The sequence below is a fragment of the Orcinus orca genome, chromosome 3 (genome assembly GCF_937001465.1).
Source record: "Orcinus orca chromosome 3, mOrcOrc1.1, whole genome shotgun sequence".
NCBI classification, from domain to species: Eukaryota; Metazoa; Chordata; class Mammalia; order Artiodactyla; family Delphinidae; genus Orcinus; species Orcinus orca.
Genome location: NC_064561.1, coordinates 3,473,376 through 3,491,698, shown reverse-complemented (window position 1 = coordinate 3,491,698; position 18,323 = coordinate 3,473,376). Strand labels below are relative to the sequence as shown.

At 54.4% G+C, this 18,323-nt stretch overlaps 1 protein-coding gene across 2 annotated transcripts; it reads right to left on the bottom strand.

Annotated features, from left to right (window-relative positions):
* Positions 1 to 1,142: 1,142 nt before the first annotated feature.
* Positions 1,143 to 16,872, bottom strand: TNFAIP8L1 (TNF alpha induced protein 8 like 1). Of its 2 annotated transcripts, none has more exons than XM_004277229.3 (2): positions 16,750 to 16,872; positions 1,143 to 2,038 (listed from the first exon to the last, which is right to left on the bottom strand). In XM_004277229.3, the coding sequence occupies exon 2, from the start codon at positions 2,031 to 2,033 to the stop codon at positions 1,473 to 1,475; it is 561 nt and encodes a 186-aa protein (XP_004277277.1). In that variant the 5' UTR covers positions 2,034 to 2,038; positions 16,750 to 16,872; the 3' UTR covers positions 1,143 to 1,472. The 2 variants fall into 2 exon arrangements, with proteins under 2 accessions (XP_004277277.1, XP_049563587.1); XM_049707630.1 differs by lacking the exon at positions 16,750 to 16,872 and adding an exon at positions 15,489 to 16,740.
* Positions 16,873 to 18,323: the final 1,451 nt, after the last annotated feature.

Here is an 18,323-nt window from a genome sequence, read left to right as displayed (position 1 = left end):
TGCAAAAATAGACATCGTTCCCCTGCTCCCCACTGAGTGCCCAAAATAACCTTCCCGGCCCTGACATGGCCAGACCTGCAGCCGGGTTTCGCATTCTTTTAAAACCCATGCCCACTTCTGACAAATCACAAATAACGCTCCCACACCCCAACGTGTCCATCCACGCCCCAAGTTAAGAATCGCCACACCAGCGTTGCCAAAGCCAAGAGTTGTTGAGCTTTGTTTCTGAGGCCTGTCTTATAAAAACAATTGTTGGTTTTCCAAATATGAAATCATCATTTAAAAACATGCACGCATCTCAGACAGCTTTCCCCTGACACCCTGCATGGGGGGCACACTCCGTTCCTCTCCCATGTGGGAGTCTGGGCCACGATGCCAACCAGAGGGAGGAGGCGTCCTCACTGACACACCTGCACCCACCGCGGCCCTTGCGTGGCTCCCAGGGCCCATTTCCTGGTCTGCGGAACAAAGTACCCCAGCCTGGGAGGCTGAAACAACAGAAGCTTGTTCGCTCTCACCTCTGGAGGCCTGAGATCAAGGGGTCAGCGGGGCTGGTTCCCTCCGAGGGCTGTTCCAGGCTCTCTCCCAGCTTCTGGGGGTGGCTGGCAGTCCTTGGTGTTCCTTGTCGTTCAGACACCTCCCCCCAGTCTCTACCACCACCGTCATATAGCATTGTCCTCTGAGTCTGTGTCCAAATGTCTCCTTCTCATAAGCACGCCACTCAGAGTGGATTAGCCACCCCTGCTCCAGTATGAACTCAACTAATCACATCTGCAATCACCCTATTTCTAAATAAGGTCATATTCAGAGGCCCTGGGGCTTAGGACTTTGAGGAACTTGGGGCGGGCGAACAGCTCACTGTGTAACACTCCCTTTCTCCTGGTTCCCCATGATCCTCTCTGCGGGAATGCAAAAGCCCAGGCAACATTATTAAGTGGGAAGCCGCCAGCTGTCAGAGACACCAAGTGATCTGAGGGGTTCAGACCGGTGGCTCAAGGGTTATTGTGCAGACGGTGCGCCGGAGCAGGCAGTGGTCTCCAGGTGCCCCGGGAGGCTGCTGGCGCAGGCAGGCCGTGCCGGGCTCCGCGCTGAGGTCCTCTCCCCAGGGAGACTGGGCCGGAGGAGGAGAGGTGACCTGGGTCCTTAGAGCTGCAGAGGCGTGTGTGTGTGTGTGTGTGTGTGTGTGTGTGTGTGTGTGTGTGTGTGTGTGTGTGTGTGTGTGTGTGTGTGTGTGTGTGTGTGTGTGTGTGTGTGTGTGTGTGTGTGTGTGTGTGTGTGTGTGTGTGTGTGTGTGTGTGTGTGTGTGTGTGTGTGTGTGTGTGTGTGTGTGTGTGTGTGCGCGCGCGCGCACGCGTGTTGGGCGGGGTGGTTTTGGCCAGAGTCAGACTGGGAGAAAAGAGGTTAAAACCCCCCCCGCAAGCCCCGCCCCCAGCGGGAAGCCGGAACGGGGAGGTCGGAGGTCAGGTCGGAGGTCATATGCTCTCCTCGTCCAGCAGCCGGGTGAGACCCTCGCAGATCCTGCGCAGGTGGGAGCGGTAAGGCTCAGCCGGGCCGTAGAGCGCGGCGAGGAAGTCGCAGTCAGCCAAGTGGCCGAACACGTGGTTGATGCGGCCGTGGGACTTGGCGGTCAGGTGCGCGCCCGCCGCCTGGTGCAGCAGGTCCCGGCACTCAAGCAGGGCGGCGGCCAGGACGCGCCGGTCGAAGGTGAAGTCCACCTGGTGGAAGCTGACGGCGGTCATGGCCAGGCGGCGGGCCTGCTGCCGGAAGCGCTGCAGCCGCGCCAGCTCCTCGCCGCCCAGCTGCCCGCTGCGCAGCAGGACACCCAGCTTCACGGCCACCTTGACCAGGTTCTTGACCACCTTCTGGGCCTCCTTGCGGCTGCGGGTGAACTCCTTGGTGGCGCGGTACAGCTCGTCCAGCACCTCGCTGCTGGTGTCGTCGATGAACGCGGCCGCTACCGCCCTGGATGCCATCTTGCTCAGGAGCTTCTTCTGGGCCTGGAGGGCCAGGCTCTTGGTGCTGAAGGTGTCCATCCGCCCTGCGCGGGGGTGGGGACACAGACCCGCCGTCAGCCCGCACAGCCCGGCTGCCAGGGGCTTGCCTGGGCGGGCCGCTAACGTTGGCGACCACCGTCTTCCCAATCCGGGAAATGGGCACACGCCACCAGCCTATCTCCAGGGGAGCCTGCGTGCCCATTCCACAGACCTACTGTGTGTGCCAGGACTGCGTGTACAGAGCCGACCAGCGAGCCCCCGGGAACACAGCAAGTGCTACCATCGGGGAAGCTGCAAGAGCCCACATAGCACAGGAACCCCAGCAGATCAAGAGGGCCGAGGCTGACCTCCCGGAGGAAGAGACAGGTGAGAAAATGGGGAGGGCATCCCAGGCGGGAAGATCCCCATGCTCCAAGGCCTAGAGGAGGGAAATTCCAAGTAGCAGGAGCACAGAACGGCAGAAACTTGTGAAAAAAAAATAGCAAAAGCTATTTTTAGGAAAAGCTCGTTTAAAAAATAGCATTCACACTGAAGAGATGATGACCCAAGGGACCCTAAGGGAATTTGTTTCTAAAAAAAGTCAAAGGAATTAATGTGTAATGTTGAAATCTGGGCAGGGCCTTCTGTTATGGTTTATTACAGGATACTGAATCTAGTTCCCTGTGCTATACCATAGGACCTCCTTGTTGTTTGTCCATTCTGTATATACTCATTTGCATCTGCTAATCCCAAACTCCCAATCCTTCCTTCCCCTACCCACCCTCCCCCTTGGCAAACACAAGTCTGTTCTCTATGTCTGTGAGTCTGTTTCTGTTTGGTAGATAACTTCATTTGTGTCCTATTTTAGATTCCACATATAGGTTTTATCATATGGTATTTGTCTTTCTTTTTGACTTACTCCCCTCAGTATGAGAATCTCTAGGTCCATCCATGTTGCTGCAAATGGCATTATTTCATTCTTTTTCATGGCTGAGTAATATTCCACTGTGTATGGGTACCACATCTTATTTATCCATTCATCTGTCGATGGACATTTAGGTTGTTTCTATATCTTGGCTATTGTGAATAGTGCTGCTGTGAACATTGGGGTGCATGTATCTTTTCGAATTAGAGTTTTGTCTGGATATATGCCCAGGAGTGGGATTGCTGGATCATATGGCAACACTATTTTTAGTTTTTGAGGAACCTCTGTACTGTTCTCCATAGTGGCTGCAACAATTTACATTCCCACTAATAGTGTAGGAGGGTTCTCTTTTCTCCACACCCTCTCCAGCATTTGTTACTTGTAGACTTTTTAATGATGGCCATTCTGACCAGTGTGAGGTGATATCTCATTGTAGTTTTGATTTGCGTTCCTCTAATAATTAGCAATGATGAGCATCTTTTCATGTTACCTGTTGGCCATCTCTGTGTTTTCTTTGGAGAAATGTCTATTTAGTCTTCTGCCCATTTTTTGATTGGGTTGTTTTTTGGTTATTGAGTTGTATGAGCTGTTTGTATATTTTGGAAATTAATGGGCAGGGCCTTCTGAATCCCACTACTTGTGGTCCCTGGTACCAGCCCTGCAAACCCACTGTATCCTTGCTCTGAGTTGAGAAGGGGCTCAAGGTGAATTATAACAGGGGGGGTCCAGCTTATCATTCCCCTCATCCTGCAGTTCCATGAGACAGGGTCCCAGCCCAGCCCCTGGGCTGTTCAGGGTGGAGAAGCCTAGGTACCAATCCTCCTGGCCTCCTCACCCCCTTGAGTTTACAACGGACATCCTGAGACCTTAGTCAGGCCCTGAATGAGTCAGGGGGGCAGTGACCTGGGTGGGGGTTCCCCAGGACCATTTGTGGGGTTTCTGGAAACGCATCACTCTGCTGATTCCTCTGATACAGAAATATTGACTTGCATCAGCTTCCGCCCAGGAAAGGGCCAGGGAGGTGGCCAAGGTGAATGGCAGGCTGGCTCTCTGGGAACAGTGACCAGGCCTCCAACCGCAGAAGCCTGGACCTCTGTCTGTCCCTTATGTCTGACTCCTTTTGTCCTTCCTGCATGGCAGTCTTCCAGATCCCCCAGGCTCTGGAGGCTCCCCTTCCAACCACCTCCTTCCTGCAGCGCCAGAATTCTTCCTACATTGCACATCTGGGCTTAGCTCTTTCCTTGTAAGAACCAGCTGGCAGCTCCTCATGGCTCTCAGGACCAAAGCCCACACCTCATTCCAGCCCCTGCATCTTCCCTGGTGAGCTCCTATACATCCCCCAACACCTTGGCCCCCAAACCCCTGCCTCTTCTCTGGTGGACACATATACATCCCCCAAAAGCCCTGGCCCCTAAGCCCCTGCCTCTCACCCTCGCAGGTTCATCCCTCAGCTCAGCCTGGACACCACCTCCTCTAGGAAGCCACCGCCGAACAGCCAAACTGACAGTGAGGCACCTCCTCTGAGCCACAGAGCACCCCAGGCATCCCTCATCACTGCTCTGCCCCGCTGGCTTTGCTTCTTCCGTGGTCTGCCTCACAGCAGGCCACGGGGGAGGTAATGGGCCTGATTCCTTAACCGCTGTGTTTTTGGAGGCTCCGGAAACATCTTCCAAATGAATGAGGGAGCCTGAGACCCACCCCCAGCCCTGACCCGCTGCTGCCCCAGGCTCTGGTGGGAATCCACCCCGACCCCAGCCTCAGGCCAGCCAGACCAGGAATGCCACATGGGTGCCCACTCAGCCACAGGAACCCCGACAAAGCCCATCTGTGTGTGAGCTCAGACCCCGGGAGAAGTCCCAAGCCTCGGCCGCCCTCTCCCTGCCCACAGAGGTCGGGACGGGCCTGGAGATGAATGACCCAGTCTTCCCTGCTCCCACAGCAGCCCCAGACCCTGTACAAAGGCTGGGGCAGAGCAGGGGTGCGGGTGACTCAGCACCGCGTGGCAGGCCCTGAGCAGCGGCGTGTGCCCATTTCATCACTTCAGCGTGGTGTTGTATTCAGCTGGTTGCCGGGTTGCAGAAGAAATTACACAGGCTCAGAGAGGCTGAGCCATTTCCCCAAGGCCACACAGCAACACAGGGACTGCCTGCTCCCACCACCTCTGCACCCCTACGCTCTCTGCTTTCCCCAGCTGACTCCTGCGAGTTGCCCTGAGTCTTGTGGGGCTGTCCCCCATGACAAAACCAGCCCCGAAATTTAGGGCCTGCTCCTGGCTCTAACCTCTTGGTCAAGCAACATAACTGCCCCGTGCCTCAGTTTCCCCATCAGTAAAATGGAGGATGGTGGCTGTAAGGAGGGAGAACTACCTCCATCCTAGGGCAGAAGCTTGTGACCAACCTGAGTGTCCCCCGGGGTTGTGAGCTTTCCCCGGGCAAGAGGCTGGATGCCACTGCCTGGACTTCTGACCTTCAAGCTCTATGCCATTCAGCTCCCTGAATGTAGAGACCTATTTCTCTGTGATGTTCTCTGGAAAAAAAAGAGCAGCAGCAAGGAATAACTATGCTTCCAGGATGCCCTCTCACCTCTGTTTGTCTAGAACGTTCTATTCCATTCCCTCTACCTAGACCCCTCCCTCACCCATCACTCATCCCGTAAACTCATTCAAGTCTCAGAGTTACTGTCACCTCCTCCTGGAAGACTTCTGGATGCCCCAGGCTAGGCCAGGTGCCCCCTTGGCTCCCATGGTGCCCGGGGCATCCTCCATCACGGCCCCGAGTACCTTGGTTTCAGTGTCCATCTCCCTGGCCTGACAGCGTGGGTAGGGGCTGCATCTTTTTTTTTTTTTTGGCCGTGTCGCAGGTCATGCAGGATTCTTAGTTCCCCAACCAGGGATCAAACCTCTGGCCCCTGCAGTGGAAGCACAGAGTGCTGACCACTGGACTGCCAGGGAATTCCCCTGCATCTTTCTTGTTCACGCCATGTCTCCTAACCCTAACCCAGGGCCTGGTACCCAGCAGACACCCAGTAAGTGTTTGTTGAATGTATGAGGGAAAGGATGTCTGCAAACATTGGAACCCGGGGGGGGGCGGGGAACTCCCAGCTCCCTGGGTCCAGCTCCCCAGTTTACAGATGGACAAATTGAGACTCAGAGAGGAGAAGGCCTTTCCCTGGATCTCAAGGACTCTGGTGCCCAGGTCTTTCTGCCTATTTGGTTGCTGTGTGACCCCAGGCAGGGTTCTGCCTCTCTCTGGGCCTTGACCTTCCCCTCTGCAAGTCCTGAGGTCGGGCGTGTTGGTTCACAGGGGAAGCCTGTCCTGTTTACCAGCTTCAGGAAGAGCCTGGGCCCCAGCAGCAGTACTGCCCCACACCCACCCTGCCAAGCACAGAGGAAAAGGGGCGGGGGGCGGGGGCAGCTGCAGCCTTCCCTCTTGGCCTCCACACTCCTTGCCCCTACTCCCCTTGGGGCAGTCCCCAGACCTGTGACACCTGGACCAGCCCAGCTGCAATGGGTCAGCGGTCCCCACTCCCACCCCCCCGCCGCTGACCCATTGTTCTACCAGAAACGCCTCCATCCAAGCAGCCAGACAGGGAGATGACTGCTCTCCCGGGGGAGCGTGCTGGGGACCAAAATAAACCCCAGCCTTCCTTCCTGCCAGCTGCGCTCATCCAAGTCCAAGGGCAGACAAGCCAGGAGAGGCCTGGCTGCACCAGGGCAGGCTTTCTGGGGCAGGCCCTTCCCAGGGACAGCGGAGGGGCTCAGCGGCCAGACGGCCAGTGTCCCTGGCCCCTGCCCACCAAATGCCCGATCACCCCACTATCGTCACAGCCAGGAAAGCCCAATAAAGCTTCAAGGGCTCGGCTGGAACACTCATTCAGTGGCTCAGTGAGCACTTAGGGAGCACCAGTTGTGTCCCAGGCACTGGGGACATAGCAGTGACCAAGAGAGATCCCGTCCCTGCCTTCCAAGGGACCCCAGCCTTCTAGACACCATGCCACCTCCTTATTACAAAAGAATTTGGGTGCCCCCATTTCCCTGAAATGGAATCCACAGGCAGTACCGTCTGTCTCCACCCGCTGGTATAAAAATAAAATTAGGGCTTCCCTGGTGGCGCAGTGGTTGAGAGTCCGCCTGCCGATGCAGGGGACACGGGTTCGTGCCCCGGTCTGGGAAGATCCCACATGCCGCGGAGCAGCTGGGCCGGTGAGCCATGGCCGCTGAGCCTGTGCGTCTGGAGCCTGTGCTCCGGGACGGGGGAGGCCACAGCAGTGAGAGGCCCGCGTACCGCAAAATAAATAAATAAATAAATAAAATTAATATGTGGTGATAAAGGTGAGGGGGATTGTACAGGGAGGAGCTCTGGAATTTTTTTTTTTTTAATTTTTAAATTTTTTTTAAAGATTTTTTTGTTTTGATGTGGACCATTTTTAAAGTCTTTATTAAATTTGTTACAGTATTGCTTCTGTTTTGGTTTTTTGGCCGCGAGGCATGTGGGATCTTAGCTCCCTGACCAGGGATCGGCACTGGACCACCAGGGAAGTCCCTAATTTTTTAATTAAAAAAAAAATTGTTTTTCAAACCCACGCCCCCTGTCAGTGGAAGAGCAGATTCTTAACCACTGGACCACCAGGGAAGTCCCCGGAATGTTTCATGTTCTGTGTCTCCATCTGGGTCTACACAATGTAAAAAGTCATCGAGCTGGATGGTTACAAAGAAATGTGAATACACTAAAACCCAGAAAACTGTAAACTTTCAAAGGGTAACTTTTATGGTATGTGAGTTATATCTCGATTTTTAAAAAATCTAACATTTCTCCAAGGAAGATATATAAATGGCCAATAAGCAAGTGAAAAGATGCTCAACATCACTGGCTACTAGGAAAACAAGTCAAAATCATCATGATACATCACCTCACCCCCACTAGGATGGCCGTTTCAAAAAGACAGACAAAAGGGCTGGCAAGGATGGGAGAAACTGGAGCCCCTCGTCCACGGCTGGTAGGAATAGAAAATGGTGCAGCCGCCGTGGAAAACAGTTTTTTGGCAATTCCTCAAACACAGAGTTACCACATGACCCAGCAGTTATACTCCTAAGTACCTACCCCAAAGAGATGAAAACTTACGTACACATAAAAACGTATACACACGTGGGCATAGCAGCATGATGCGTAATAACCAAAAAGTGGAAACAACCCAAATGCCCGCCAGCAGATAAATGGACAAACCAATTGTGGCCCATCCACACACTGGGATGCTATTCAATCATAAAAATGAGTGAAGCACCGACACTCACTATAACATGGATGGACCCTGAGAACACGATGCTCAGTGAGAGAAGCCAGACACAGAAGGACCCACTGTGTGTGATTCCATTGATGGGAACCGCCCAGAACAGGCAAATTCACACAGACAGAAAGTGAATTAGTGGTTTCCAGGGGCTGGGGAGCAGAGAATGGAGAGTGACTGCTAATGGGATGGGATTTCTTTTGGGGGTGGCAGAATGTTCTGGAATGTGAGCACTTTAAAATAGTGAATTTTACAATATGTGAATTCTATGTCATCAAGCTGAACACTTACTGTATACATATCAAGCGTATATAGTTTATACCTTTGTGCCCCTTACTCTATTTTATGCCTCTTTTTTTTTTTTTTTTTTTGCGGTACGCTGGCCCTCACTGTTGTGGCCTCTCCCGTTGCGGAGCGCAGGCTCCAGATGCGCAGGCTCAGTGGCCATGGCTCATGGGCCCAGCTGCTCTTCGGCACGTGGGATATCCCCGGACCGGGGCACGAACCCGTGTCCCCTGCATCGGCAGGCGGACTGTCAACCACTGCGCCACCAGGGAAGCCCTATGCCTCATTTTAAAAACGTTAAATAAATTGGGACTTCCCTGACAGTCCACTGGTTAAGACTCCCCGCTTCCACTGCAGGGGGTGCGGGTTGGATCCCTGGTCGGGGAACTAAGATCCCACATGCTGCTCAGCACGGCCAAAAAAAAAAAAAAATTTAAAAATCACGATTTGGCCCAAGCAGTAATACAAACAGAAATAAAAGGATTACAGGGACTTCCCTGGTGGCGCAGCGGCTATGAATCTGCCTGCCAATGCAGGGGACACGGGTTCAGCCCTGGTCCGGGAAGATCCCACATGCTGCGGAGCAACTAAGCCCATGTGCCACAACTAGTGAGCCCGTGAGCCACAACTACTGAAGCCCATGGACCTAGAGCCCGTGCTCCGCAACAAGAGAAGCCCCCACTCGCCGAAACTAGAGAAAGCCCGCACGCAGCAACGAAGACACAATGCAGCCAAAAATAAATAAATTAATTAATTAAAAAAAAAAAAAGTATTACACAAGTGGAGATTTGCAAATCACTTCCACCTAGCCAGGCACATGGTACATGCTCAATACATGTTTGATTAAAAAAGAATTTTCCTGGGACTTCCCCAGTGGTCCAGTGGTTGGGACTCTGCACTCCCAATGCAGGGGGCCCAGGTTCGATCCCTGGCCAGGGAACTAGATCCCACATACCGCAACTAAAGATCCCACATGCAGCAATGAAGATCCCGTGGGCCTCAACTAAGACCTGGTACAGCCAAATAAATACACAAAGAAGTATTAAAAATTTTTTTTCCTCCTTAAAAGCTCAGGCCCACTGCACTCAATAATGGAGTGCATCTGTCAGAGGTTTGCCCCATACAGGGCATCGCAGGGAACACGTAGCTACAAATTTCTATCAAAAAAGAGCTCCATCTTCCCTTGATTTACCCAGGAGTTGCATTTCAGGAAAATTCACTGAATATTGAAACCCCTAGTCATCGGTTTCTGGCAGGACATTAGGACGTTGTGAGGGCCAGGGGCTGCCCTGAGCATGGCCAGACGCCTAGTGCCTTGGTCCCTGCCCCCCAAATGCTAGCATATCCTGTTGTTATCATAAGTGGGAGGGGAAAAAAAAGCCCTCTGAATTTCCAAAATGGCCCCCTAAGAGGTGTTGCCCCTGATGGAAGGGGGAGGTACCAGGAAGCAGTGAATGTGGAATGTGGATGTGGAATGTGGAAATAAACAGGATAATTTCAGGGGGATGGGGGGAGTGACATCCCCCCGGGGATGGGGGGCAGTGACAGCCAGGGACGGCAGGTGACCTAGGCTGGGTGGTCAGGAGGGCCCCTCCAAGGTGGAGCCCCTGGAGCTGGGACTGGAAGGACAGGGTCTGGGGGAGGGTGAGCCAGGCAGAGGGAATGGCTGGTGCAAAGGCCCTGGGGCAGGACAGTGCCAGGGAGGAGACCGGAGGCTGGTCCACAGCCCCCGAGGAGGCCACTGTCCAGGCCCTCCCACAGCTCTGAGGTCTCCCCTCCATGACCTCAGACAAGCCCCAGCCCCTGGAGGCACTTTCCCATCTGTGAAATGGGTGTCTAGTCACTGAGTCCCTGTCTCTGCTGATTGCTGCCCTGCACCCCACATTCTTTCTGGAACCTCAGCCCTCTGTCCACGCTCAGACTTTCACCCTCTGCCAACCCCACTTTGTCTTTTTGACTCTGACCTTTGTTCCTGTCCCCATTTTGGACACTCCAGCTCCCAAACTGGCCACAGACGGTGGAGCCTCGGGTTGCTCTAGACTTGACAGCATCCTTTCCCCACACAGGCAAAGGTGGGCTTGGAGGGAGGGTGGGGTGGAAGCAGGACTGAATGTGAGCCTCCCCCAAGGGGAAGGGCACACGGCAGTGGACGGCACTGGCCCCAGTGGACCTCGTTCCTCCCAATCCCTTCTGTCCCCAAACTCTGGAGCAGGGCCAACCTTCCCGCTCCCCACATCAATGACCTCCCCTCCTTCATCTCCCCTCTTGCTGTCCCTGCAACATGCTAGGCATGGTCCAGTCTCAGGGCCTCTGCCAGGCCCTGCCAGCTGGGAGGCCCAGGTGGGGAGACTCCTCCCATGGCCCCCCATCCTACCCAGGTCACAGGTGCGCCGGGGTGGCCCCTCAACCCACAGATTCCCAGTCCTGGATGCTAGGTGTGGGGGTGATGGGGATTCCACAGGGCAGAAGACCCTGCTTCCCAGGGTCCCCAGTGCCCCCCGGGTGCACCGTGAATGCTGCGTCCCACCCCATTCACTAAGCGCTGGAGAATTCTTAGCCACCAGCTTTCCAGGAAAAATAAATGTAGGCATGTAGGTACATACATATGTTTACCATAAATGTTCCTGACATAAAGGATGTGCCCCATGCAACTTACAGACGTAAGAAAGGATTTTGCACGGGTGAATTTCACACCCAACCGAGGCTCACTATGTGTTCTTGGTGAGTTTTGCCCAACTGGTACCAGTAGCCAATCTATACTTGCTACGGAGAAAGGAGAGCAGTCTGACACTGATGTCGCTGGATGGTCTCTTTCATACGAACAAGGAGAATTCGGATTTTACTCACTTATCAGCCAAGTGAGCGACTTCTTTGCCGAATCCGATGGCAGTTTTCGAATGGTGAGAGAATATTCCCTCAGTGCTTTTGTGCTGTTCGCAAGGAAGCAGCTAGAGACATGCCACCCTTTAAAATTTAATTTTCATTATTGATATTTCCTGTAGTTAGACCAAGGGCGGCAAATTCTGGCCTGCTGCCTGTTTTTGTAAATAAATAAAGTTTTATTGGCACATGCCACGCCCATTCATGTCCTATTGGAACGCAGCCTTGAAGAGAGGCAACAGAGGCAGAAAAGCTGGCAAAGCCAAAAATATTTACTATCTGACCCTTTATGGAAAAAGCTTGGGTACTTCCCTGGTGGCGCAGTGGTTAAGAATCCACCTGCCAATGCAGGGGACACTGGTTCGAGCCCTGGTCTGGGAAGAACCCACATGCCACAGAGCAACTAAGCCTGTGCGCCACAACTACAGAGCCTGTGCTCTAGAGCCCGCGAGCCACAACTACTGATGCCTGCGTGCCACAACTACTGAAGCCCGCGCGCCTAGAGCCCGTGCTCCACAACAAGAGAAGCCACCGCAATAAGAAGCCCACGCACCGCAAGGAAGAGTAACCCCCACTCACCGCAAATAGAGAAAGCCCGCACACAGCAACGAAGACCCAACCCAGCCAAAAATAAATAAATAAATTTTAAAAAAAGGTTGGCCAACCTCCGGGTTACATGATGACAGAACAATATATCAAACCCTGATTTGTAGCATTTGCCAATTTCCATGGTGTAAATTCTCTCACCACGGCCAATTTCAAGCTTCCAACTTGAACATGGAGTTGGGAAGAACTGCTCACCGTCTCCACCAAACAGATACACTAGACGAAAATAACCTCAAGAGCACAGATCCTTGCAAAGTGCAGTAAAATAATTAGAAATTAGGATTTTTGACCTTTGCTTTTTTATAAGTTGTGCTGAAGTATATGTCACATACCATAAAATTCACCCTTTAAAGTGTACAATTCAGTGTTTTTATATATTCACAGAGCTGGGTAACCATCACAACTATTTAATTCCGGAACATTCTCACCACTCCGAAAAGAAACCCCCTCCCCAATAGCAGTCACTCCCCATCCCCCTCCCCCAGCCCTCTGGCAGCCGCTAATTTACTTTCTGCCTCTATGGATTTGCCTGTTTTTCTTATAAAAAGAATCACCCACTATGTGGTCTTATGAGTCTGGCTTCTCTCACTGAGTGTCATGTTTTCAAGGCTCCTGTTTTTTTTTTAAAGGGTTTTTCTTTTTTTTTAATTAATTAATTTTATTTTTGGCTGCGTTGGGTCTTCGTTGCTGCGCGCAGGCTTTCTCTAGTTGCGGCAAGCGGGGGCTACTCTTCGTTGCGGTGCGCGGGCTTCTCGTTGCAGTGGCTTCTCTTTGTTGTGGAGCACGGGCTCTAGGCGCGCGGGCCTCAGTAGTTGTGGCTCATGGGGCTTGGTTGCCCCACGGCATGTGGGATCTTCCCCGACCAGGGCTTGAAGCCGTGTCCCCTGGATTGGCAGGCGGATTCTTAACCACTGTACCACCAGGGGAGTCCCAGGGCTTCACTCCTTTTTATGGCTGAATAATATTCCATATCTTTGAGGTTTCTTTTTTTTTTTTTTTTTTTTGGCCCTGCCAAGTGGCTTGTGGGATCTTAGTTCCCAGACCAGGGATTGAACCTGCACCCTCGGCAGTGAAAGCGCCGAGTCCTAACCACTGGACCGCCAGGGAATCCCCATACATACTTTTGTTTTAAATATAATGTATTTGACTGTAAGTTCATAGTATGTCATTTTTTTAAATTTATTTTTCTTCCAGTTTTATTGATAGTCTGTCCTTTTTAATAATGGTGATGTTAACAACAGGGTTGCGAAATTCCTGGCAATACAGCAAGTGGTCCTCGTGAGCGGGGGTGGGGAGGGTGGATGCTGGCTTCAGCATGCCACTGGTCCACGGAGCAGCCCGCCCTCCACATGAATTCTTTATGTCACAACAAAGGGCGTCAATAATTGATGGGCCCCCTCAGCGGGGCCTCCTCCCTCAGCCCCTGCTGCAGCATCCCAGGGTGGCCTCAGGGGCTCCAGATCTCCGCCCACCGTGGCAAATGCCCCCACACTATTACCCTCTGCCAGCATGAGGGCACCCACTGCTTCCAGCCCTTTATCAACCATCACTCAGACCTCACAGTCGGTGCCCATTTTGATATGGCAAAAGGGGGGACCTGCTTTTCTCAGGTGGGGGGGCAGATACCAGTGGTTTTCAAACCGGGTTCCCCAGAGCCCTCGGGGGCCACCCCAAGGATGGGCAGGGTCTGGCTCCCTGCCAGCCTGCGGTGGGAGTTGGGACACTTTCAACTGTGGTCAGATCTCCACTGAAGAAAGAGCTGGGATGGGGTGGGGGTGGGGGACACCAGTGGGCAAAAGTGAATGTTGGGAGACCATATCCCACCCCTCTACAGAGAAAGACAGGACAGGCTGAGGCTCAAGCTGAGTAAAAGTTTTTTTTTTTTTTTGGCCGCGCTGCGCGCCTTGCAGGATCTTCCCCAACCAGGGATCAAACCCAGGCCCACAGCAGTGAAAGCATGGAATCCTAACCACTGGACCGCCAGGGAATTCCCAAGTAAAAGATTTTTAACAGCAAGTGGAGGAGGCTGGAGGGTCACCTGGCAGGAATGTGGATGCAGCCCCTACATGAGTCCGGGTTCCACCCGCTTCGCACCGCCCACAGCCTCCATCTTGGTCCCCTGGCTCCTGCCCTCGCACCCTACAGTCTGTCCTCTCCGTAGCAGCCGCCAGAGGGCGCCAGTGAGCACCCGAGTCAGATCCTCCCCCTCTTCTGCCCACAGCCCTTCAGGGATCCCTCCTCCCTGGGGGTAAAAGCCCAAGTCTCCCCATGGCTCACAAGACCCTGCACGACCTGCCCCGTTCCTTCCCTGCCCTCCCCTCCTCCCTCTCTCCCCCTCGCTCACTCTGCTCCATCCACACGGGTCTCCTGGCTGTTCCTCCAACACACCAGGCATGGTGCTGCCCCAGGGCCTTTGCACGACCTGTGCCCTCTGCCTGGATTGCTCTTTCCCCCAGGTCTCCATGTGGCTATTTCTTTCTTGCCATTGAGCTTCAGCTCAAATGTCACCTCCTCAGGAGGCCCTCCCAGATTCCCCCATCTAAACTAATTTCCCCATCAATCTGTCTCTCCACTCCTTCATGCAATTACAGCTAACCCTAATGACTTTTCTGGATGAATGTCCATCTCTCCCAACCCCAGTCTGTGAACTGAGTGGGGGGTGGGGACACCAGACGGGCCTTGGTCATTGCCAGGTCCTTGGCGCCCTGCACCAGGCTTGGCTTAGAGTAGGGGCTCAGAACCAGTTGTTGAATGAATAGATGACCTCCCAGCACTAGAGGGGCACAGAGTCAGATATCTCGTCCAAGGGCCCCATTGTCCAGCCAGGGAAACTGAGGCCCCGAGAAAAACAGATAGCCCAAGGTCACACAGCAGCACAGCACGAACCCTTCTGGAAGGGGCTCCCCCACTGTGGACACTCCCCAACCTCCACTGCCCCATTGGACAGAAGGGAAAAGTGAGGCCTGGAAGACGGGGCCTTAGAAGATCCCAAGTACTCTTGGGCCAGAGGTGCCTCTGTGAATCCCTCAGGTGGTGGGATTCCAGGGGAAGTTGTCTCATGGAGGGGTGTATGTGGGGGATTCTGGGGTAAAAGCCCAAGTTCTCTGTAACTGGGCCAAGTCCTGCCTGTCTCTAGGTCCCCATCTCAGTCTGTAACACCTGGGGCTGAACCTGAACAAGCATGTGTCGTTTCTTCAGCATCCGCCTCTGGGGCTGTTTCCATGACAACAGATGGAGTTTTGTCCTAGGCACCCTCTGGTGGCCCCATTTGACAGACAGGGACACTGAGACCTCCTGAACCCATCACATCAGATCACCAAGCAACCAAAAGGCCCCTCCCCTCCCCAGGCCTCAGATGAGGAAACTGAGGCTCAGGGGGCACCTGACCTGCCCAAGGCCACACAGCAGAAGGGGATACGACAGAGCCTCCAATCTGCACCTGCCTGACTGGTTTCTTCACTTAGGGACCCCTGCCCCCCATCAGAGTGGGGTGTGAGCGCCTGACTCGCCCCCCTCCAAGAGGTCTGGGCACTCACCCACCACCTGCGTCCCAGGCCACCAAGCCTGCCAAGTGGGAGAAGCTCAGCCCAGGTGTTCGCGTGGCTGGGGCGACAGTTCTTTGTTCCGGTTTCCATAGGTACAGCGTCACTGGGCCGGCTCCTCCTCTGCCCCTCCCAGCCACCCAGCCGCCCAGCCCTGGCCTGGCAGTCCCTTGGCCCAGCCCATCTAGGCAACTTGTTATGTTTTAAAGTTGGCGCCTGTGCACCTGTCATGGAGGTACAGGGAATAGCCCGTGCAAAGGCCCTGAGGCAGGATGGTGCCTGGCGTGTTGGTGGAATGTGGAGGCTGTGTGGCTGGAGCAGAGTGAGTGAGGGGGAGAGAGGGAGGAGGTGGAGGCCAGGTAGAGACTTGCAGGGCCCACATTCCTGCATTTAATTCTGGAAGCTGCCCTCACCCCCAGGGAGTTATGACCCTCAGACAGGAAATTGAGGCTTGGAGAATTGAATCACTCGTTCAAGGTACCAGTGATGAGTGGCAGAGCGGGAACCCAGGTTTGTCTGATTCCAAGGTCTGAGCTTGGGCTGAACCAACCCAACCACTGGGCTGAACTGCCCTCACCCTGCTATGGCACCCCCCACCCAGGGCGTTCACCTCCCCCAGCTGGGCTCAGACCTGCTCAGGAAGTAACCTCAGAGGCCTGTTTACAGCTGGGGCTGCTCCTCCTCCAGGAGAGCCCCCCAGGAGAGAGGAGGTAGTGATGCATGCAGATCTGGGTCAGGTCAACTGCCAGTCACCTCAGCGACGAAGGTCCCAATTCACAGCTGGCAAAACTGAGGCCAAGGCTTCAGAACACTGGGGAGCTCCCAGGTGGCCAGTCTGGGTGGGCCTGGCTCTGACTGTCTCTGCTGCCTGGACCAGCCAGAAGTCTCACTCATTCCCACCTCCACGCCTTTGGCCTGGCTGCCCACCACCTAGAATGCCCTCCTAGCTCTGGAATCTGGCCCTGGCACCTGGTGCCCTGCACTGTGAAAGGGGGCAGAGTCCATCAGAGTCCTCTTGTTGGGGGGAGGGGGGTGCTGGTCCCAGAGCACCACCCCAAGCCAGGGTGGGCAGTTCAGACCCAGGATGCCTCCCCGTAACCCACACATCAAGAGAGTGACAGGAAGACAGTGAAAGGGAGAAACGGAGAGGGAGAGGGAAACAGACATAAGGGGGGTCAGGGACATAGGGGGCGAGAGAAACAGAGAGGCCAGGTGGCCCCCGAGATTGGGGGGCGCCCCGGCACCGCTAGCTCACCTGCTCTCTGGGACTCCGTCGTCGGTCCGACGGTCAGGGCTCTGTCCGGCCGCCTCCGAGGGGGCTTTGCTGTGGCCGCGAGACTCGTGTCTGAGAACTGGGACCCAGCGGGGCGGGGCAGGAAGCTCGACCCCGCCCCCAACTGCCCCGCCCCTCTGAGCGGCCCCGCCCCCCGCCCCCGCCCGCGCGCAAAGGACCTTCAGGGACCGAGGGGGGGGTAGGGGCGGGCGAGGACGTAGGCTCAGCCAATGGCAGCGCGGGCGGTGTACGAAGAGTCCAATGGGAGCTGGTCTCCGCGGGGGGGTGGGGGGGGAACCTGGGGCGGGGCCAGGCAGCTCTGGGAGATTCCTCCGGAATCGCGAAAGGGGCCGGATGCTGGGGGAGAGCCCAACCCCGGGCCCCGTACAAGAAATGAGAGGAAGGAGAATTAGAGTCAAAAAACAGAGAGAGATGGGGGCCGGGGAGAGAAAGAGAGCCAAAAAGAAAAACAGAACAACCGCGTGGCTCTGGGAAGGCCCCTTTCTACCCCGGGACTCCGTTTAAAGTACGGCCCCAGAGAACACTTTACAGCAGAAGGACCTGGGAGCCCCTTAAACATGTAGATTGCTATACCTCCCAGACGGGCTGAATCTGACCCAAGGTTGAAGATAAATCTTTCTGGGTTGCGGGTGAGGTTTGTGGCAGTTGCTACGTGGACGGACCCTGGAGACCCCACTAGGGGACTTCCCAGATCCAGCCTCGGTGTCCGTGGGAATAAGCCAGCGAGATACGCAAGAGCCTCCAGGCCGCTAGCGGGTGGGGCAGTGGGGACAGCTGGGGCTCCCGGAGGATGCAGCTGTGAGTCCTGGGAACCGGGCCCAGTAGCAGCTCCCAGCTCCCCTGCTGCTCCATTTCCTCCCTGCATCCCCAACCCTGGGTCCCAGTTGCGGCTGTAGGACCAGGGGGGCCAGAGCAGTCTGGACAACCAATGTATGTCGAGTCCTGCCCTGCATGTGGGGGATACAGAACCCTGGCACAGACCTCATGAGGCAAAAATAAATGAAATGTCTCTTTATCTCATCCCCCCCTTTTTCTTTTTGGACAGGGTACTGAGGCCCAGAGAGTGGAAGTGACTTGCCTTGAGGACATGCAGGCACAAGTGGCAGGGCCAGGATTCAAACCCAGGAATGTTTGTCCCACCTCCTCCCATCCACAGCCAGGTACTACCCTCTCCTGAGTTCAGGGTTTCTCATCCGGGGCATTATGTATTGGCATTTGGGGTCTATAATTTCTATGCACTGTGACATGGGAATAATAAAACCTACAGGTCCACAAATAATAATGGATAAGGGGAGTTCCCTGGTGGTCCAGTGGTTAGAACTCTACACTTTCACTGCCGAGGGTGCAGGTTCAATCCCTGGTTGAGGAACTAAGATCCCACAAGCCAAAAAAAGTAAAAATAAAAATGAGAAAAATAAAAGAACTAATAATAAGTGTCCAGGAGGATGTGAAGAAATTAGAACCTTCGTACTTTGTTGGTGGGAATGCAAAATGGTGCCGCTTCTGTGGAAAATAGCTTGGTTGTTCCTCAAAAA

What these genes read in the sequence shown, in the direction of transcription:
- TNFAIP8L1 (XM_004277229.3), bottom strand. Translation starts at nt 2,033, where the DNA reads ATGGACACCTTCAGCACCAAGAGCCTGGCCCTCCAGGCCCAGAAGAAG.